This window comes from Lissotriton helveticus, chromosome 4_1, assembly GCF_964261635.1.
Source record: "Lissotriton helveticus chromosome 4_1, aLisHel1.1, whole genome shotgun sequence".
In the NCBI taxonomy this organism is placed as follows: Eukaryota; Metazoa; Chordata; class Amphibia; order Caudata; family Salamandridae; genus Lissotriton; species Lissotriton helveticus.
In genome coordinates this window covers 1819393016-1819416711 of record NC_136063.1, presented here as the reverse complement: position 1 = coordinate 1819416711, position 23696 = coordinate 1819393016, and the positions used below count along the sequence as shown (strand labels likewise).

The following is a 23696-nucleotide window of genomic DNA, read 5'->3' as shown; positions in this document are numbered from 1 at the left end:
TATAGTTATTTCCCCCTTTGTTTTGACCTCCTCTTGTCTCTCGATCCTACCGAGAGACAAGATGGCGGCCGCTACGGACTGTTTGGAATGTTGACAGACGCCGGAGAACCAATCAGCTTCGCTTCACAAAGCTCCGTTGCGCGAAAAGTCCGCGAACCAGAGCGCTAACCGGTCCGCTGTTACAGATATATATCTTTTTTTAAACGTTAATTTCTCAAAATCCACTGGAGCACATATATTGAGACCTACAAAAGGCACATCGGGCTACCAGTCCCTACAATTTTGCCAAGTTTCGTGCAAATCCATTCAGCCGTTCGGGCTAAAAGTGAGGCCAACCGCCCTATGGAAAACTCAATGTTAAAAACACGTTTTGGGACCCCCCTTTTTTCTCGGCCCCCACTGGACGAACCCCCCCCAAATTTTCAAGGGCTGCTCAGAAACAAAATGTGCCATTTTCCTGAAAATTTCAGCCAATTCCGTCCACAAACGCCAAAGTTATTAGACATAGAATTTTCAAAAAACCCATAGAGAAAAAATCCTAACTATATATACCTACTGGCGACCGCCAGTAGGTAATATATATATATATATATATATATATATATATATATATATATATATATATATATCTCTGTGATCAGGGCTCCCGTGAGAACTGAAACTCGTTATGCTGTCTTGCGCTAAATAAAGGATTATAACCGCACTATACCCTGGTCCGGACCCATTGTTTTGAGAGATTCAAGCAATATACGGTGATGAATTTACATATATATTCATTACTAAGTATTAAAGTGATGTATAGAATTAATTAAAGATGGTTTAGTAACATTAATTTTTTTATTTGAAAGGTCTGTTAAAGTATGTTAAAATGAGAGTTTTACTTTTAGATAAAGGTTACAACATTAACTAATATTTATTTGTAACTATCTTAATATTGAATTTAATATTACAGCTTTTGGGGTTTTATTTTAAGTTCCTAGGTCCATTATTTTCTATGGGAGGGTGGTGCACTATCAGTGGTTGGCAATGTTGGTGCTGGACCAACTACTGTTTTTTGACAGTAGTAACTTTACACTCGTAAATTAGGCTCTTCCACATTTCAGGGTGTGGAGACGTGTACGTCTACACTCATTTGATTAACTATACACTCTGATTTTGCCAATAACCCAAAGTAGTAAATTACTTGAGTGCAAGAGTAAATTTACTTGTATTAAATCTGTGTAAATTTACTTGAACAGGGCCCATGGTTCACATGATAGCAATTGATGATTCAAGTCTATAACAAGTCACACAGGAATCTGTTTGCATAGGAATCTTGTTCACTTTCACAAAACATTTTTAAGAAGATCGACATTTTGCAACAATATACTCACTGTTCAGTCAGCCTCCCCCTTTCTTACTTTGTTCTATTCCGCTGTTCACAAGTTTATAATTTATCGCTTCAAAATTAATACAGTGGCATTGTATCAAACGATTTCTAAAATGACTACAATGATGAACTATAACCAAAATGCAACCTTTGATATTGATTGCTGTCTGTAAAACTGAGAAGCAACTCAATCTTGAGTCATGCTTAGTTTTCAGGACACCCAAGTCCTATATGTTCTTATGCATGTATTATCATCCAGATGATGAATTACCGACAGCTATCTGTTTTTGTCGGAAGGTCAAACTCGTTTGCTAAGAGATTTTGTGTGTAATCTGGAATGCAATGTATGTAGGGTAGGAAGCCATTCGAGATGCCCATAGTCTTATTCTTTTTAGAACCGCTTTTCAGTTGTGGCACTTGTAGCTTGGTATATTGGGGGCTTGTGGTGGGAGGAGGTAAGGTTTAGTTTTATTGCAGTTATTTTTGCTTATGGAACCTGCTCAGAAATGGTGAAGAGCACTTCATATATCACGGTAAGGGCATGAATATAGAACTAGAGAGTATAACCAGTTTCATTTTCTGTCGCAGTAGAGGGAGCAGTGTTAGTGCAGGAGCTAGCAACCATCCCTTTTGGCAGGAGTCCATCACAAAATAGTTCTTATTTGGTGATGGTCTTTATGTGGGTAGGTTTTAGTGAACAAGTTATGGCACTTTCTCTTCTTTCCAAACTCCTCCTATAGATTAAGAAAGTTGCTTCCTGATTTAAAGAATGATTGTAGTGTTAGGCTGTTGAGTGTGCTGGATTGAATGTTGTTGTGTACGTCTGAGACAGCTGGCAGACTATAATAGTGCTGAGAAGAGCAGCTCTGCCCATTACACCTGCAGACATAAGAGGGTAGATTTCCAACACAGAGCATTTATTTTGTTTAGCTGTCATTTGCTCTTTTTTCCTCCAACTGGAGGGGGGGGCCTCCAGCTCCTACTAGTACCTCTCCAGAGTTAAAACGCCACTCTAGAGTAATTAAGAGAAAAGGCCGACCCAATGTCAAAAGAGTTGTTTGCTGAGCTACTGGATTCCATTAAATTAGACTGAAGGAAAAATTGAAGGCCTATGAGCAAAGATGGGGCGTGGATGTATAAAACCAATAGGTGTCTTAGCTTACACAGAGGGCCATGAGGTTTCACATCTTGATGCCCAACTTTGACCTTTGTAGAGCCCAAAAATACAGAAATGAACACGAGGATGGTTATTGTGCTTTTGATTGAGGGGCACCAACTGGGGCAATTCAGCCTTTTCAATTCCCAAGGCCCACATTGAGAAACTGCTTTGTAACATACCCAGCAGAATGGTTGCCTGCACACCAAGTAGGATTTGTACTAGAGTATAAAAATACTGAGTTTGGTTGCCCTTACTTTAAATATTTGCTTTACCGTTTAGTTGTATGAAAATGAGTCTGAGGAAGGAAAAGCATTCTAATATCCAATAGCAGCATCCTTCTCAGTATGCGGATCAAAGTGGTTTTACACTTGCCCCATTAGGAGCTCGTGGTGGTGATGTAATGGAAAGACTGAAGTGCAGCAATAAAATGTGGTGTTTAATAAAAATGTAAGGGGTCATGTATGACCTAGATGATGACCCATTTCTTATCCAGTTGAGATATGGTTGTTTTGGTTAAGTAAGAATGAAAGATGACTTCAAGTATTCGTAAAAGCTGTTTTCGAGACTAGACAAGTCAACCAAAATTATGGGAGTAAAGTCACTGATGGTTATGGTATTGAAACATGTCAATAGCAGATAGACTCCCATGACTTGCTCTCACTGAATAAAGCAATCTGGCCTCATACCTTCCCTTTTCTAATGAGGCCAGATCGCGGTCTCTGAAGTAATGGCGCCAGTCCTGTGATAACAAAAAGGGCAATTTCCCCAGATGATTGGGTGTTGAGCAAGACTAGACTACACGAACTATTGTGGAAAGGGAGAAGGAGTATCGTAACTTGGTAACATTGAAAGTGGACCAGTATCTGTAGGAGACCCAATGTTGGGCCTGAGGCTTTCTTAATAGTTGTGTAACATATTTTTCTGCCCCTACGGGTTTCATTTTTCCAGTTGAGAAACTGTCCATGCAAGTGTCTTTTCTTAAGCTCTTAATAATCTTGATCTCTCATTAGCTGTTAGGCTTATGAATATCGCCTGGACATAACCCATTAATATATTCCTTGAATAGTTGTGAGATCCATGAAGGCCAGAGTTAATATTTTGACACGATTGTGGCCCAGCATTGTTGGTTCGCGTGATGGATTCCTGGCAATTTTGCTTGGCAGTAGACCCGTCAATGAAAGTTCTTTACCTAGAGTGTTAGTGAAATTGTTCCTTGGCTTTTCCCATTATTGTCGAAGCAGACAAATAAAACAAGCCATGCTAACGTGGTCAGGTTGGGATAGAGGCGTAGAGGGCCAAATCATAAGTTCTTGACTGAAATGTACCCTGTTTATGTTCACAAAAGCTACGTTGGTTTAGAATGTTGCAGATGAGCCTGGATGGCCATGAATAGAAATGCATGAATGCAAAGATTGAGGTAATGTATTAATTCTTCCACCACCCACCTTTGAAGACTCTCATATCCATTTTCATTGTTATTCCTTTTTCGTTCACATCTCTCTTGGTTAGCTAACTACCTTTGTTGTCCTTGTGCTGAATGAGCCGTCCGTTTATTTTTATAAATATTACCGACTCGCTCCTGCTTATTGCCTCACAGTAATAGTCACACCCATAGTTGGGATGAGGCCTAAAGCGCAACCGCAATTCTTTCACAGGATAAGATTTTTCAAGAATTCGGAGAAAAGTATTACCTTAAAGAAAATGGCAGAACTCCTAACTTGTGGAACATGGCATTTTGTTCTGCATAAGTTGCTCTCCATTCTAAACATGCGGTGTAGAAACATGACTTGTTTGACTCAAAAGAAATGGTTCCCAAAGGCACAACAAAAACATTTAAACAAGCACTGGCAAACCCAACAGGTTTCCTATTCAAGACCTTTTTGCTTTTGCAATCCTGTTTTAGCCATGTTGTACATGAGCGTGGCTGCTGTTCAGCATGACTAAAAGTTAGTGTTGTAAAGTAGAGTGTAGTGTTATGGAATAGAGTAGCGTAGAGAGTTGTGGAGTGTCATGGAGGGAATAGAGTGGTGTAGTGCAGAGAGGAGTGATGTAGAGGGTAGATGGCATAGAGCAGAATAGATGGTCATGGAGTGGGATAGAGTGACGCAGAGTGTAGTATAATAGAGGAATAAAGTGGCATAAAGGAAGTTGCGTAGAGGATCGTAGAGTAGTGTCTTAGAGTGAAGTGGCAGAAAGTACAAAGTAGATTGATGTAGAGTGCAGTGACGTGGAGTAGCAAAGAGTAATTTGTTTCAGAATAGAGTGAATTTGCGTGGAGTGGTGCAGGGGAGAATGTAGAGTGGCATAAGGTGGAGTGAAGTGGTGCAGAGAAGATTAGAGTGGTGTAGAGTTTAATGTAGTAGAGTGGAGTGGTGCAGAGTAGAGCCGTGGACTGCAGTGTAGTTGCCGTAGAGTGCAGTGGCATAGTTTGTTGATGTTGAGTAAAGTGCATTTGCAGAGTGCAGTGGTTTAGAATAGAGTGGCGTTGACTGCAGTGCAATAGAGTAGATTGCTTCGGAGTAAAGTGAAGTGGTGCAGAGTGGAGAGGTGCATTATAGGGTGAAGTGGCATAGACTAGTGGCGTAGAGTGCACTGGCATGGAGTGGCCCTTAGTAGAGTGAAGTTACCTAGACTGGAGTGGTGCAGAATGCAGTGTTGCATAGTTGGGTGGAGTGCATTGGCATAGAGTGGCGCAGAGTACAGTGGCGTAGAGTGCATTTTGCATAGAAGTCTTGCAGTGGTGTAGAGTGGTGCAAAGTGGCATAGACAGCAGTGGCATGGAGTAAAGTGGAGCAGAGTAGAATAATTGTAGAGTGCAGTGGATTAGTGTTGCAGAGTTTAGTCACGTGCAGTAGAGTGGAACGCGTGGACGTAGTTAAACTATAGTGCAATGGCTTGGCATGGCTTGACCTGGAGTGGTCGAGTGGGGTGGTGCAGAGTGGATTGTTTCAGAGTAGTGATTTGGCATAAAGTAGATTAGCGTGGATTGGCATAGAGTGCACTGGTGTGGAGTGGAGTGGAGTGGAGTGGTGTAGGGTGGCCTGGCATAGTGTGGTGCAGAGTGTAGAGGTGTAGAGTGAATTTATGTAGAGTGCAGTAGGGGGGTGCAGAGTATAGTGGCGTAGAATGCATTTATGTAGTGGTGTAGAGTGCGTTTACCCTTTCTATGTAGTCATGTACTGTAAATGAAAAAATAAATGTAAAAAAACAACTTTTACTCTGTCAACTGCAATAATTCTCACCATATACCTCTTAATATATCCTTTACTTCCACTCTCTCACTCATCCCAAACCTCATTATACTGCTATGATCTCCAAAATAACCTTTTCTAGACTCTTTCCTCTGGCTCACGCCAAACCTCATTTTACTACTATGGTCTCCCAAGCAACCCTTTCTAAATTCTTCCCTCATGTATCCGACCTTTGACTCATTCCAAACCTCATCTTACTACTATGATCTCCCAAATAACACTCTCCCTCTTCTATTACTCCATTACCATTATTCTATTCAATCCAACTAACACTCACATGTCCACTGCTCAAACCCTACACTAATCCACCACTAATCCTTTTGGGTAACCAGAGTAGTGTGCTACTTGCCGAAAAGCGCTTGTACGCCTCGTATTGGGTAGTACGCCCTATATAAATACACTTACAATTTACAGAGAGTGGTGCAGAGTAGTGTAGTGGTATAGTGCCTTTATGTAAAATGCAATGGCACAGAGAAGTGATGTGCCGTGGTGGCATAGAGAACAGTGGTATGGAGTACAGTGGTGCAAAGTAGAATAGTGGCGTAGAGTTCAGTGGCATAGAAGGTTGCACCATTGCACTCTGCCACTATACTGTGCAGAGTAAAGTGGTGTGGAGAGCAGTGGCATAGAGTGCAATGGCTGGAGTGGAGTGGCATTACATACAAGACATCTTAATTCGGAATGACAATTACGTTTGCACAGATGAACAGTTTTACTGATAAAACTATACAGGCACATGGCATAATGTGTGGAAATGCAATCGCCTAGTGTATTCAGTTGTTTTGATTGTATTTCTTTCCAATGCACTTAAGAATAGGCAAAAAAAATGTGCTTAATTTGTGCTTCCCTAATTCTGTAATGTTAAGTTTCTGTACAGTACATTTAAATTTTGTTGTGTGCTAGAAACAAAATAACATCATGCAGCCTTCCACCCAGCTCCACCCCTGCCCCAGTAGCCAGCACAATTGTCACATATATCCTCTCACTTTGAAGTCAGAGAGAAAAGTAAAAACTAAGCTCCATCGGAAGAAAGAGCCTGACATTTGACCTCTTTCTTTGAATACACACCGAATATGAAAAGATAAGAACAAGATTTAAAGGCCTGCTTACAGAAAACTGGCACTGGTGGAAAGATGACTTTGATAGGGTTTGGGCCACAGAAGGAACAAACTCTAGCTGGACAGCCTAAAACAAAGCCAGCAAATAGAAAGCAAGCAAATGTGAGTTACAAAACGCAGAAAATGGTAAGCAGTGGACGGAATGCATTCCCAGCAAAGCTTTCTAAATGTCCCGAAGATGTCATAAGCAAACCCGACAGCTGCGCTATCTGGTAGACTTCGACCTAAGAAGAACAAATATGCTGGGTGACGCACGAGCAAAGCAAGAGATTGGACTTTGGTCTGAGTGCACATGGATACAGCATCCTTTAGCTGAAGCTCTTCTAGACTGTCCAGTCCTCCAATTTGATGCATCTGTTTGTGTAGTTTAGTGTTTTAAATAGATAGCTTGCAAGTCTTCTAGAGTCCATGGAGTGCTGTGCTACTAGGCGGACTATTAAAATGTGACCTCTCATTTTTTTTTCTTCTTGTTTTTGATGTATTTCTTAATTAGCTTTTGCCTAAGATACACAGTCCAAAGTACATAGTACAACAACAAAGCAAAAAACAATTCTGCACCATTGTATCTCCCCAATTCTCAAGGTGTCCTATGAATACCCCTTCTCCAGGCTGGCATGGGAGAGTATGCTCACATAAGTCCACAACATAGCACACCATCTAGCATTCCATATGGGGGAAGGGGACCAGTGCCATTCATCCAACACGTCCAAATGTTGTGACACCCCTCTGTGCAGATCATCAGAACCACTCCAACTAGGGGCTGGGGGTGGGGGGTTTAGGGGAGGAGACCAATGTCTATCTTTAGGATGAGGGCTAGTTATTCATCTGCTGGCAAGTTCCGGTCTGAGTCCCCCCTCTCTCACATTTCTCCCAAACCCCCACCCCGCCCCCCTCTTATGACCCACTGTCAACCCCTGCAGCTCCAGGTCTCTCTCTCGGCATTATCATGCTTTTATACTTTCTTCAACCACCGCCCATTCAAAAGTGTAAAGTAAGAAAGACAGTAGAAAGAAAGGGGGTACCAGCTGTATACCGTGCCCGCTCTGTGTTCTCCACACCAAGCAGCCCACAACAGTGTCCAGGTGCACAGTTCACTTGTGAGGTAATTCATACTTCCTGTCCGACATGATCTTCTTGGGCTGCCCAGTCTCTGCAGTCATAAATTTGGTGGCTACACAGCTTCGTGTCTGGCTCTGGAGGAAGAGTCCCTGGTGCCCCAACCCAGTTCGCCAGCCCACCACACGTGCAGAGACCAAGACCAAGGTCCAAGTTGCCAGTCATTGTGGTAAGTGGATGCAAGGTCCGGCATGCCCACCACCAAATCCGAGCCGCTCCATTTGCTTGTATGGGCCCCTTTCATTTTTCCAAGTATCCATGGCTTCAATTACCTAGTTATGTTATTATATAGTAGAATGCTACAGGATTACTGGGCAGCCTCCACCCAAAGAGCAGGCAGAAACCCGAGGCACCTGTTGCTTTTAGACAAATTGCATCCTTGGAAGACATCTACACGGATGCCATGTACCCTAAGTTACAAGTGCTTGTATTCTCTATCTATTGGTGTTATTGATGCACAAATAACAGTGTTTGGCTTTTTTGTTGTTGTCCTACTTTGTTTTTAGTCATTCGTACTTTTAACTCTTTTGGTGCCTACGAAGGAAAAGGGACTGGCAATAAGTATAAGGGTTGTAGGCCTGATCCATCCCCCTGCCACAAATGGCCCCACAGAATCTTTCCTTGCTTAAGAGACACGTTAGGGATAGATTCCTTAACTTAGAATATCTCCAGGCGTCCGACTGGATCCGGAAATTTTTTGCGTAGCAGTACCCATGCGCGTCGGTAGGCGGCGTCCGAGGCTCTGCGTCAGTCGTCGGCGTCGTGGGCGCCGTGATGACGTCGTCGGAGTACTTAGACGCCGCCTCCGCGCGCTGACATCAGTTCTTCTTTTTTCCACGGCAGCAAGCGCAGATCCAGAAAAAATTGTACCCTAGTCAATTTTTGACTAACTTTTTACGATCCTTTTTGATCTACTTCGAAGTCTCTCGACTCCGGTGCCGGTAGGGATGCCCGGGTTCAAGCCCTGCGCCGACTGCAACCGACTGTCAGTTACCAACCCCCATCGCCTGTGCCTGCACTGTCTAGGCCCGGACCATGACAAGTCCTGCTCCGACTGCCGGGCCCTGACGTCTAAAGCTAGACGGGAGCAGTCGCGTAAGCGACTCGAGCTTCGGCAGCAGGTCCGGGTCCGAGAGGAGGTCGAGGGACCGGTCGCGGGGCCGAGTCACCACAGTTCCGGGAGTCTTCTTCGGGCTCGAAGTCCTCAGGTAAGAGGCACAAGAAGTCGAAGAGGCACCATCGCTCTTCTGACTCCCCCCGACAGTCGGCGACGCGGCTGGGGGTTCGGGCGACACCGCCCATGCGGCTCCGCAGGTCTCGTGGCCTGCTCCATACCCGCCGGTCCCTGGGCAGAATGCGACGCCGGGGAGATTGATGACTTCCTCATGGCCATGAGGTAGGTCGCTCGCTCCTCCGTCTGGTTCCGCGGTGCCTTCGGGCCGAGCGGTCCCGACTGGGTCCCCACGCGGGCCGGGTGCTTTGGCCCCGCGTCGTCGGGTGCTTTGGCGCCGCAGGGCCCCACTGGATCCTGCTCCGGATCCGTGTCGCTGCCGGTCGACCTCACGACCTCGCCGGCCCCAAGGGTGTTGCCCCCGGCGCCATCCCAGGACGACGCCGTTCCTGGTCCTGCCCTCAATGCCGATGGGAGATTTTTACTTCTACCACCCGGCCCCATCCTTTGAGCCGGAGTACCAGGCGATGGGTGACGAGGGGGATTGGAAGGGGTCTGAGGACCCTCTGGCACGTGAGTGTCCGTCTTCCGCGGACTGGACAGGAGAGGGAGGCCAGTGGTCTGGACAGTTTTTCCGACACTGGTTTTGTCTCCCCTACCATGTCTTGATCTCGGAGGGCACTTCAAGACAGTTGCAGTGGTGGCTCATGGACCGCGATTGGGTCAGCGGCAGATCCCTCTCCCTACCCCAACCGGAGCACGTAGTTGTGACAGACGCGTCCCTCCAGGGCTTGGGGGGGGCCACATGGGAGAGGCAGAGATCAGAGGCCTCTGCTCCGGCAGAGTCACGACTGCACATCAACCTTCTGGAGCTGCGGGCGATCCGGCTTGCACTGAAGGATTCCTCCCTTTTGTCCGAGGGAGTATAGTGCAGGTGTTCACGGACAACACCACCGCCATTTGGTACTGCAACAAACAGTGGCTGGAACATCAGGGCGTGACCCTGGTGGTTCAACACCTGGCAGGTTCCCTGAACGCCAGGGAGGACGAACTCAGCCGTTTGTGCATGATGGATCACGAATGGCGACTGAACTCTGGCGTGGTGCAAGGCCTCTTTCAGCAGTGGGGAGAGCCTTTGTTAGATCTATTCCCCACAGAAGAGAACGCACAATGTCATCAGTTCTGCTCGTTGAAATTTCCAAGGCTGCACTTGCTCGGAGACACTTTTTTTGTCGCGAGTGAAGTTGCGGTCTATTGTACGCCTTTCCGCCTATACCACTTCTGCCCAGAGTGCTGAAGAAGATCAGGCGCGACTGGGTCCAGGTTATCCTTGTGGCTCCGGACTGGGCATGAAGATATTGGTATCCAGAGCTACTCAGCATGTCTGTCTATACCCCGATTCGTCTGCCTCTTCAGGAGGACATTCTGTCGCAGCAGCAGGGGACGGTCCTCCACCCAAACCTGTCTAGTCTCCACTTCCATGCTTGGAGATTGAGTGGCGACAGTTGAGGCCATTTGACTTGCCTCCTGAAGTTTGTAATGTGATTCTAGCAGCCAGGCGTCCCTCCACAAAGTCGGTATACGCCTGCAGGTGGAACAGATCTGTGGCATGGTGCACAGCAAAGGCTGTAGATCCACTCTCTGCCCCTCTTTCTGAGGTTCTCCTCTTCCTTCTTTCTCTTGCCCAGAAGGGCTCTGCTCTGGGCACTGTCAAGGGCTACCTTACTGCCCTTTCCGCCTGCTTGAGGCTTCCTGATCAGCCTTCTTTGTTCAAGGCCCCGATTGTTAACAGATTCTTAAAGGCATCACTCATATGTTCTCTCCCCCCCCCCCCCCCCCCCCTGTTCCTTTCGTGATGCCCCAGTTGGACTTGAACCTGGTTCTAACTTACCTGATGTGCGCTCCTTTTGAGTCACTTCATAACTGTCCTCTCCGTCTTCTTACACTTAAGACTGCTTTCCTGGTTGCCATCACCTCTGCCAGGAGAGTGAGTGAGCTCCAGGCTCTTTACTCTAAACATCCTTTCTGTCCACCCGGACAAGGTTGTGTAGCGGACAAGACCCTCTTTCCTGCCCAAGGTAGTCACAACCTTCCACATCGGGCAGTCCATGACCTTGCCCACCTTCTTTCCGCCTCCGCATCCCTCGAAAGAGGAAGAGAGGCTCCACCGTCTAAACCCAAAACGTACGCTCTCATACTATCTGGATCGCACACGCCAGTTCCGAGTGGATGACCAACTCTTTGTTGGTTACGTGGGCGCTAGGAAGGGACGGGCGGTGCTCAAACGGACCATCTCTCGGTGGATCGTGTTGTGCATCCAGGCGTGCTACTCTTTGGCTAAAAAGGAACATTCTTTTGGGCTGAGGGCCCATTCCACCCGGGCCACGGCGATTACTACTGCCCTGGGCCGGGGAGTCCCCTTGCAGGACATATGTCAGGCAGCTACGTGGGCCTCGCTGCACACGTTCGCAAGACACTACTGCCTGGACATCCAATTCCGGAGGGATCGCTTCTTTGGCCGTTCCGTCCTCCAGTACTTTCTGGTGTGATTATTCCACCGGGGTTGGTATTGCTGGTATCTATTCTAAGGTAAGGAATCTATAACTAATGTGTCTCTTTCAGATGCACAAGTTACTACTTGTGTAACGATATATCTGTAAGAGACATTAGTTAGTGATAGATTCCTTACCGAGCCACCCATCCTCCCCGTTCTGCGAACCAATATCTAGGGTTAAGGTCATCCCCTTTCAGGGCCCTAGTTTCATGGCACCAGTGTTGGTTTTTATCATGGCTCTGCGTTTCTGGCGCGGAAAAGCTATGTATAAGAACTGACATCAGTGCGTGGAGGCCGCGTCTAAGTACTCAGACGACGTCCTCACGGCGCCAACGACGGACGCGGAGCCGCGGACGACGCCCACCGACGCGCACGGGTACTGCTACGCAAAAGAAATTCCGGATCCAGTCAAACGCCTGGGGATATTCTACGGTAAGGAATCTACCACTAACTAATGTCTCTTACACACTAATATCGTTACACAAGTAGTATCTTGTGCGGCGTCACCTCCCGGTTCCTAGACCTGGGCATAGTCTCTGCCAAGCGGCTCATCATGAAAAGATGCAAGGTGTCAGATCCCCCACAGGTACAGGCTTGGATGTGTTCCACCTTAGCATAGGCCAGAGCAGAGGGCATAGCAATCAGGCGAGAACTGGTGGGCCTCAGGAAAACACTTATAGCTGTAAATTGGGATGCGATCCTAGCAACACTGCAACAATCCAGACCTTCCAACCCAGTCCCTGCAGGCATCTGGCCTACACAACCAACACCGCATACGCGACCCGCACCCATAGACCACACATTTGCAACCGATCATGTGCCAGCAACTAAACATTACCATTCCAATGCACCTGCGCTTCATAGCATTATGACAATGGTACTGCTAAGGGACACCTTCGGAGGCACAAATCTAATTATACATGTACTCAAACCTGCGTGACCGATCCAACCCTACTCCAAGTTCACTACCCTATGTACACAGTTATTGCCACGTTAACGGCTTCACCAATCTATCTGCACCTAATTGAATCTTAAGCACAATATACTCCGCATAATAAGCAACAATGTCAGATTTATTGGTTACGGACAAATTGGTATTGTAAACAACCATGTGCTCAAACACTACGGGGAAAAAAAGCAAAAAAAACCAATACTGAAACACCTTTGTCATATTCACATGTGCGGATGTCTAGTGACGTATAATATCTACTATTAGTAAAAGATACAGAAATGATGAAATAACATCTTGTGTAAATGTTGACTATAAACCAGTAAAACCGATTTAATAAAAAATCAAACCCTATATAGATGCAATTGATAATCAAATGGGTTATTCCAATGTGCCTTATATTTAAATTAGCGATATAATAGATGCTTAATTTGTAGTAGAATAAGCACTGGTGCCCAAAGTTTTGCTCAGAAGCCGTAGACGTCCCTACTGAATGTTGGGGTGCTAAACCCTCCAAGGCTGCATAATCCTTATTCCACCTCATGCCTCTTTCAGCCACCAACAGATATTCCCTGCCCCTTTATGTTGCTCTTTCAGATTCTTTTTCATCCTTGTTAGGGCTCTGCTGAACGCGCGGAAGCGCGTCTCCGCCGAGAACTTATTGTGGCCGTGTCTCCTTTCCAGGAGACATTCCTGGCCGCGCGCATCACCTTGGAGGCGATTCGAAACGAGCTCGCGCACGCGAACGCGCTAGCTGCATTCTTTCAGAATCACACACAAGCGCCCATGCAAGCACGCACATACAGGCCCCCCCACGCTGCATTCTCTCACACACACACACAAGCGCCCATGCACGCACATACAGGCCCCCCCACACACTCATCTTCGCTCTCCTTATAAGCATATCAAAGCAAGTAGCAGCTGGTGCAGGCAGAGGTAGGCGTAGGCTTATCACACGCCTTAAAAAAATAACTAAGCTGTGCCAGAGTGAACGCACTAACACCAGCGATTATCAGACACAGCTTGATGTCAGATAGGCAAACAGGCCTTAAACTTTCTGAATAGAAATGAAGCCACACAGCCATAGCGTCTCTTTGTCTGATATTGTCATGTTTATAAATCAACTGAAGTTATAGACTTACTGACTTCTGAAACACGAAGAGTGCTAATTTATGGAGTACTGCAATTACCTGCCCCCCAATTTTGTTGAGCTGTGTGTCGATTAGTCAAGGACCATTTCATTATTATTATTTTTGGTTGTTGCAGTTTTATATAGCGCTAACTAGAACAGCAGCTTTAAAGCGCTTTAGCTTCCTAAAGCCGTTTTAAAGTGATTACCAGTTGCATTACACAGGGAATCTTAATATTTTTTGGCGCGGGGAGATTTATCCAAAGTCGACGAATGCTTAAGTGTTGCGCCAGAGTAGAACTTGGTTGTTCTCCAGCTTAAAAGTCGGCCGCTATAGCTGTACCTATTAAGCCACGTTGCATGCAGCACCATCTCTAACATGGTAACAAAGAAAGCAGGCTAGGGGGTGTCGTTGTCTGCTAACAGATCTGTGGGTACTCACTAACTGAAGATTCCACCCCCAGTAAACAAACCGGGAAGTTTCTGTTTACTGCAATAAAACAAATGTTGTACGCATTTTTACATACACCGTTAGCCTACTGGTAGCTCCAGCTTCATTTGCTTATTGCCAGAGCTTCGTGCGTGAAGGATTAAGAGCGCAAGTCTCTGCTCTGCAGAGCTCGGACGTGTTGCCTTCAGAATATTTCACTGCTTTTAAAAAATGTAAATACTGCACTTGACGGCATCAGGTAGCTTCTTTCCCGCTTTTGTTTTATAAGCAACCAGCCTCCAAGCACATGGTGGGTTTAAGCACCTGCAACAGAGATACAGATAGCACAAAGACTATCTTACTTACCTGGAGCTGTTGCTTGACAGCCTAACATGGCATGTGCTGGCACAGAAATGGCATAAGGACGTGTGCTGATCTTGCAGCCTATAAACTAAGTCCATTATAAGAGGGCTGGCATACAACCGTTGCCCAGTGATATCAATTTCATTGTAAATAACAATGCCATTTAATTATCTGTTTTCAAAACCAACATTTATTAAAAAGTTTGTCATTTACAATGCCAATAGCTCTAACTTTTGCAAAGCCGAGACCGTTGCATTGCAAATGCTTGTTTTCTATTTTGTCATTTGTCTTCCCGTCTTTCTCTTCCTTTTCTGATTTCCCCCTTTTGTGTTTTTGTCTCTCTTGCTCTGGGCAAAAGTCTGATGAGCAAAAATAATTGCCAGTCCTCAAAAATAATGGCCGATGGGCCACACCTGCAACCACCAGCTCAAATTAAGCACCTGATCTAGTAAACCAATGGGCAGAGCACACTTTTTATTTTTGTGATGGCGTATCCACAATGTCATTTTGTATAAGCTGCAGTGACAGTAGATTACACGATATAAGACCGTTGTTTCAAAGTGCTCAGATAGCCACAGCCTACTTGTTCATGGAATAAATGTTAATTTGAGAACTGTGACACTGAAATTAAACGGATCTATGAATTGGACTTTACACACTTTACAATGATACTGTAACTGAATGGGTCTATTCACTGCACTTTAAATTTGGATTGCGATTTTGAATATAATGGTTTTCATTATTAGCAATAAAATATATTAATATACAAAATGAGTAAAGTTTTCAAAATCATGAAGAGTAAATGTTATCAGACACTTTCCAACGGGGATGGCATTTGGATCACAGAAAGTTGCCATAACCCTTATATGTGTAGGCTTGTGAATCCCAGCGTGCCTCAACTGAGCACAAGTTAAGGTTTTACACATTTTACAACCTTCTTGCAGCTGTGCATATCCGTTAATGTGGCTCTCTACATTATGTGTCCCTGTGCTGTTTGTACAAATCACTCCATTTGCATAATGGATCTAGCGTCCGATGGCTTCCTGCCCTCTAATAGAATCACTCCAAAGCATTCTAAAAAGACTGAAAATTCCATTCTCTGGTTTCCAAAATGTTTAGTATACTCCATTTATCTGGTGTATTTTAGCAGTGGTATTCTTGCATTTTGCAATGGGAGGAACACATTCAAAGGCGAAGTATGTAGGTAAAACAGGACTGGGTGAGCTGTGACATATTTTGAACGTACTTGCCATGTGCCCCCATTATGTAATCGCCCCTCTGACATTGAATTGTACATCACGTGATTACGCCTGGCTTTTGGTGCCTGTATTGATCTATGGGGATTCATGCATTTGTTGTATGCCCCTGTCCGTGATCTCGGACCAATCAAGTTTGGCCTACCAACTTCCTCTAAAACCAAGGCGGTCGACCCAAAAAGCGGTATCGAAACGAAACAAACAAAACCTAAGACATTGGCAAAAACGCCCAGAACTACTGAGCAGGAGATCTTATATCCAGACCCCTCATCAGAAGAACAGTCAAAACTTTACATTGACCCTAATTCTGGCAAAGTCACGCTCTACAAAAGAAAAATCAGACCAGAAACTGATAAAGAGACTTGTATCATCCCAATTAAAAAGAAAAGGGACTGTTCTACTTCACCTATTCTATTTGAGCCTATTGGACCAACTAGGCCCGAACCATACACATATACACCCACACACTCAGATGAAGAGGTGGATGATGAATATAATGAGGAATACAATTACCCAGTAGACACTGACCAAGACAATCCAGGTCAACCATGGGTTGATCCAGTACATCTTGGTGACTGTCAACCCATTCCAGATACACCTGCATACCCTGCTAGGCCTTCTCCTACAGAGGATACAGCTGCTTTTAATGCACTAATAGAAAGGGCAGCCCTCCATCACAATGTAGAAATGCATGCAGACCCCATTGAGGAAGATTTCCTCTTTGACACCTTTGCCACATCAGAAAGATCTGTCAAAACACTACCTATGTTAAAAGGGGTACTTAAACATGCAGGTGACATATTTAAAGAAACAACTAGGGCACGGGTCATTAACCCCAGAATAGAGAGGAAATACAGGCCAGCACCAGTAGACCCCACATATATTAAGGGACAACTGCCTTTGGATTCTTTGGTGGTATCCAATGCACGAAAACGTGCAAACTCCCAAACAACTGGAGAAGCTCCACCTCCTGACAAGGAATCAAAGATCTTTGCGGCATCCGGGAAAAGGGTAGCTGCTCAAGCAGCGAACATATGGCGAATATCTAATACGCAAGCCCTGTTAGCTAGGTACGACAGGGCACACTATGACACCTTAGAGACACTTCTCCAGTATTTACCTGAACCTTACAAAGAACAGGCTGAAGACCTAGTACAGGAGGGAAAGTTAATAACTAACGCCTCCATTAAATGTGCCCTAGACGTGGTAGATACAGCGGCCAGATCTGTTAACACCAGTGTTGTGCTCAGGAGACATGCGTGACTTTGCATTTCAGGTTTCAAAAATGAAGTCCAGTCTACTTTATTAAACCAGCCAATAAATCCTGACTATTTATTTGGTCCAGCTGTAGATACAATCCTGGACAAAATGAAAAGACACTGAGACGGCTAAGTCTATGGGAGCCTTACAGTCCCAACAACATAGAGGCTCCTTTCGTCGCTCCAATTACAGAGGTGCTGCAAGGGGTAATTCATCACAGCAGACCACAAACTACAAAGGGAATACGCAAACCACCTACAATAAAAACAATAGAGGTGGATACCGCGGCAATAACAACAAAGGCAGAGGACGAGGGAATAATACCACCAGATCCTCTACCAACACAAAACAGTGACATCTTAGCGCTACCCCCAGACCATACAACACCAGTCGGGGACGATTACAGCAGTTCCTACCAGTCTGGCAAAACATCACTACAGATAAGTGGGTAAGGCAAATTATCCAGGATGGCTATTGCCTAGAGCGAACCTCCACACCACCCAACATACCAGCAAGACACCGTCCTATGTCTGTAGAACACCTAAACTTATTGCAGCAAGAAGTCATCAGCATGCTGCACAAAGGGGCCATAGAACTTGTACCATTAGAACATCAAGGTACAGGGGTATACTCGCTATACTTCCTCATCCCCAAAAAGGACGGTTCTCTCAGTCCAATATTGGACCGCAGGCCCCTAAATCAATACTTTTTATCAGAGCATTTTCATATGCTCACTCTACTACAAGTCTTACCACTGCTGCAACAAGGAGACTTCCTCGCAACTTTGGACCTCAAAGACGCATACTTCCATATACCGATACATCCTGCTCACAGGAAATATCTCAGGTTCACAATACTAAATCCAGATTACCAACTCAAAGTCCTTCCATTTGGTGTAACAACAGCCCCAAGGGTGTTCACCAAATGCCTAGCGACAGTTGCTGCACATTTAAGAAGACAACATATTCACGTCTATCTGTACCTGGACGACTGGCTAATACAAGCAAAGTCGACCCAGCAATGTGCCAGCCACCTGTCCCAAACCATTCGCCTCCTGCACAGTCTAGGCTTCATGTTGAACTACCAAAAATCTCACCTTCAGCCATCCCATGTACAGCAGTACCTGGGAGCAACAATAAATACTCTAGCAGCAAAAGCATACCCAAACACTGCAAGAATAAACAGTATGCAGCTACTGATCCAAAAGTTCAAGCCCCAACACTCGCTCTCGGCCCGAATGTTTATGCAACTCATAGGCATGATGGCTTCGTGCATCTTCATAGTCCCTCACGCAAGACTACACATGCGTCCGCTACAAGAGTGCTTAGCACGGCAGTGGAACCAGGCTCAAGGACAATTGAAAGACCTAGTGTTGGTGACAAGTCGTGCATACAACTCTCTGCATTGGTGGAATCCACAAAACCTTTGCAAGGGACGACAAATAGTGTTGACAACAGACGCATCCCTGATAGGATGGGGAGCCCATGTCCTTCAGTACACAGTGCAGGGCCTATGGACAACACAACAGAAGAAAATGCACATCAACTTGCTATAGATGATGGCAATTTTTCTGTCAATGAAAGCGTTCCAAGTACATTTATGCAACAAAACTGTGTTGATCCGGATGGACAACATGACCGCAATGTACTACATACAGAAACCGGGAGGAACACTCTCCACAGCTATCACATCTAGCCCAAAGCATGTGGAAGTGGGCCATTCAAAGAAAAATTGTTCTCATGGCGGAACACCTCCCAGGCAAGGACAACCAAATAGCGGATCTGCTCAGCAGACACAGCAGACACAGCCAACAGATGCACGAGTGGGAGATTCATCCCACAGTGCTACAACCATACTTCCAACAGTGGGGGCAACCAGAGATAGACCTGTTCGCCACAAGGGAAAACGCAAAATGCCAGTACTTTGCCGCCAGGTTTCCACATCCGCAGTCGCAGGGCAATGCGATATGGATGAACTGGTCAGGCAGAATTGCATACGCTTTTCCCCCAGCACCGTTAATACCGCTAGTGGCACGCAAACTGCGCCAGCATTCACTGACACTAATCCTGGTTGCTCCAACATGGGTGAGGCAACCATGGTACACAACTTTCCTAGAACTTTCTGTGGTGCCTCATCAAAGACTGCGGCGAACACCCACTCTTCTCACTCAGAGCCATGGAGACATACACCACCCAGATCCGCAACAACTGAACCTTGCAATCTGGCTCCTGAAGTCTTAGAGTTTCTCGAGCCACCAGTGTCCCATTATTTCTGACCTTATGCTTAAGTAGCTAATACACATCCCTGTCCTCAACAGTTGTGCTTCTTTATCCTGTTGCTCCTACGTTTTTTTTATCTAAGGAAGGCAGGAAGCGGGCAGAAAGTATGTGAACAAGCCTTGAGAGGTGACGAGTAACTGGGTAAAGAGATAAAACAAATACATGACCAGGTTCTCTTGTGGTGACGTGCGTTTTACTGTTCATTTTGAGAAAGAAATGATGACCTGCTCCTTTTGTCTCCCATGTTCTCATGCTCCTTCCATAAGTGACTTTAACACAGACATCTGCATTTTTGATAAAAACCGATCCTTTGCAACCTAGTTGGCACACAATGAATGACCTTTTTCCTATCCATTGGTAGCGTTTTCGTGGCAGTCTCTAGGGTCAAGGTCCTTCCTTTTAGAAGAAAACAAAGGTGGACTTTGGCTTCTGGCCGATCTTAAAGTAAACATTTACTTCTGGCTAGTTGGCAGTAATCCTTTTTCTGGTAGCAGTATTGTGTAACTAGATTTTTGATTGTAGCACATGGGGATATACTGTTCTTGCTTATGGTAAATAAACTGTGCTTTCTTGTGTTTTTCAGAGGCAGCTAACGGGAATGTTCCTCAAGGTCAGCGTCCACCACCACGTATTAAAAATGTGGAAATCAACAATCAGATTGTCAAGCTAAAGTACTGTTACACATGCAAGATCTTCCGCCCACCTCGTGCGTCTCACTGTAGCATCTGCGATAACTGTGTTGGTGAGCAATTTAAAATGATGATCGCACTCCTTGTGTTCTCCATTGGCTGCCACACTTACTTAGTAAGGGTAAAGAATGGAGGAGGTTGGAAGGTTAATGTCCAGCATTTGTAAAGCACACACCTACCTCCGTAGAGGTGTCCCGGCGCTGGGGGCCGTCGAGGAGATTAAGCGAGCTATTGCCCAGAGTCACATGGTGCTGGGCTGATCTGCCGCCGGGGATCAAACCGTGAGCCCCAGGATCCGGAGGCAGTCTCCCTGCACTCTGCGCCACACCTCTTCCACAGGAAGATTTATGGCTATATGTATATCCTTTAAAATCTATCCATTACTTGGTTTCAGTGTTTTGCTGACTGACTTACTGTTGGAGCTCTGCAACATCGGGTCAGAACTTTGTCATATGCTCTATGTTGTCATTGAAGTTAGTATTCATGTGATGGCATATGGAACAAAGCTCACTGCGACCCTACTGCTTTGCGTCTGGGCAAGCGTTACCTTTTTTTTAATGAGCTTGATTAGAGCTCATTGGTAGTCTGGTATGTAGAATGAAAATAGTTTTTTCACTTCAAACCTACTGTATATGTGCTTGTCACTGTGCAGTTTGATATACAAGGTGGTACCCATAGCCAAAGAACTACAGGAAAAGCTAAGTGCATCAAACATTTCCAAGCTTGTTCTTGAACACTAACTTGCTCTCAGTAGTTGGTAACAACACAATTTAAATATACTTAAATCATTTAAGACACATTTTTAATATTAATAATTGCAGATGTAAAAAAAACAAACCTGCAGTTCAGAGCTCACAAACTAACTTGATGATCAGACTGTCTATATTTGCATATTTATTGTATTGTTCATGTATCAGTAGTGCAACTGCACAGAGTGGTAATATTGCGTGCTATGCATAACATCCTATTTCAATGTATTCTAGCTAATCTAGTAGTGAGTAGCTAAAAGGAGGCTTGCAGGGAGGTCAAAGGATCCCAAATATTCTGCAGGGAGCAGAAATTCAATGTAAAACGTAGTTTAAAGGGGGCGTCCGGTAAAGAGAAAGTTCTCATCCCTTGTAATCACAAACAATAAGCATTCGAGAATGCTGCTTTATTAGATTACGTCTGCTGATGGTTTGAGATCTATTGTGATGTTGTTCACTGAAAAACCCCTTTAAGGCAGTTATAATACAAACTGGAGTCGAGATACAGTAGCAACTAGAACATTTAAGAGCTCATAATATAGAGGGTTACTTGAAGGTGCGAGGTGGAACATGGAGGAGGTGGGTGTTTGATTTTTGTCATCCCAGATGCATCTTGAATAACTGGGTCCTAATGACCCTTCTGAAGATAGAATATTAGGATGTTTCTTTAACTGAACTTTGAGTTTATTCCAGGTGATTGTAATGGCTCCTGGGAGAGATTTTATTGTATTGGTCACATCGTTCACAATATAAAAACTCCTTACTGTCGTGTTTGCAAACAGTTCACAATGAGAATATTCTTCCCTATTATATTTATCAGCGAGGTTACAATGCCAAACCCCTTACTTTTGTATTGAAGAATTTTAGTTTGCGACGTCCCAGGGACCTGTTAGTTACTTGGTCTCAATTGTGTGAATGGGCATCTTTTTACTTGTGGTGACCTCTGTACCAAAGACCCTCAAATTTGGACCAAATTCTCCTTTTAACGCTTGCCTCCAAAATTTAGTGTAGAGCACCCCCAAGGCTGGCAGGGAGGTGCTGTAGGTTAGAAACTCAAAATATCGCAACCACAATACCTCAATAAATCAATGCCAAGCCACTGCTTTTCTTTCTGAAACTTTGAAAGTTCTTTAATGAAAATAGTTAAAAGATTTCCTTTGGAAGTAAAAATTGGAACCCTAAAGCAGCTTTCCAGATTAACCAGGGTGCAAATTACCTACACTGAAGAAATATCACAGTGGACAACTAACCCTGTAGATCTGGTCTGCTTCCATTCCTGTGAGATACCCTGTGAAAATTTGGAACAAGCAGGCTCTGATCGTGGAAAATTGCAATGATCAATTGTTTATTTAGGTGGTTACAAACATACATGCAAAACAGATAAAATACATAAAATCATTATATATCTATATACAAAATAACAAAATGGGTGACCTTCAAAATTGTAAAATATATTATACCAAAATTTTAAAATAAAGCCCTAACTGCTTACTACGAAACCACACCGCATATAAAAACTTGCAAAGACCAAAAGCAATGGGCGCACTCAAACCAGACCGCAGCGCACTCAAAGCAATAAGAAAATGCGGAAAACCCTTGTTCAAGCAGTGATCTTATCCATTCTATTCTTGTGTGCTTATAAGCAGGACAAAAGAATAATCGCTGGTCCACATCTTCCACAACATTACTAATCAATCAATTCCCAGTAGAGGTATCACCATGCTTTCATTTAGATGTAAACATATTAGTAAATGGAGTTCCAAGTCTGAATTTGACATACAGGACTTTGGCTTGTTGTGGTTCTATGTCATCCATGTAGGCTTCTAAACCGTGCAAGGGTTTATGAGCCAGAAATTTGTCAATGAGGCAGTCAGTTATCATAGATCAATGACATTGTTCCAAAAACTGGTTTTAAGAGGCAGTCAACAATGATTTTACATGGAACTACTACAGCAAGGGAAACGCCTTGCCTAATTTCAAAATCTCTTGTAGGCCATGCCGATACAATGATAATTATGGTGTAGACCATAGTCTTACCTGGAAAAGTAATAGTTTGAGGGCTGCTAAATCCCCAACCCCTTTCAGGCCAAGATCAAAGTAGTGGTAATGACTGGGTTCTTTGTGGTAAATGAAGTAACGATTTTAAAAAGTAAGTCTCCTTCCGAATTAGTACTATTGAATTAACCCTTCCCCAAATTTCCGCACCATATACCACGGAAGGCTGGGCCTTAGCTCCATAAACCTAAAGGGCCGTTGACCCGGATCTACCCATTGTGGCACTATGCATTTTACTGACTCCTGCTGCTCTATGGGTCAACAATGCGCTATTCTTCTTAACTTGGACAATCCACCGAAATAGACTGTCCTCTTTAATCCAGAGGTAACCAGATTGATTGACCTTATCACTCACAATGCCCCCACCCCCAAGCCTCATAAAAGACTTGGGTGGTCTTAACGTCATGTGTTTGGTTTTTGAAACCTAAATCTCCAGGCCCCTTATCACTGAAACCATTACATCATTAAAAAGATTCTGTAGTCCCATTGTGGTGCATGATATTCATCAGCAAATAGGAGTGCTGAGTCAATGGGGTTATTAATATGTAGGGAAAAGAATGTGGGAGCCAAAACGCTCTCTTTTAGTATCCTGTGTTTGATCAGAAAACTGTCAATAAGTTTGCCCCAGCTCACATGAGTGTGGTTATGTTCATAAAGATGAATTAGAGTATCTAATAGATACTCTGGGATACCCATCAACTTTAAGGTGTCCGAACGTGTGTTTCTAGGGACCAGGTCAAATGCAGCTCTCAAGTCTACAAATGCCACATATAGGGTGGTCTTTTTTCCCTACGTTTTATTA

General features: G+C 44.6%; 1 protein-coding gene across 1 annotated transcript in view; it reads left to right on the top strand.

The window, feature by feature from the left end:
- The window catches only part of ZDHHC9 (zDHHC palmitoyltransferase 9), a 301663-nt gene that overhangs the window by 140964 nt on the left and 137003 nt on the right, over nucleotides 1-23696 (top strand). Inside the window, exon 4 of the mRNA XM_078688445.1 lies at nucleotides 19988-20146. Coding sequence (XP_078544571.1) covers nucleotides 19988-20146 — 159 coding nt within the window. The remainder of the gene's footprint in view (nucleotides 1-19987; nucleotides 20147-23696) is intronic.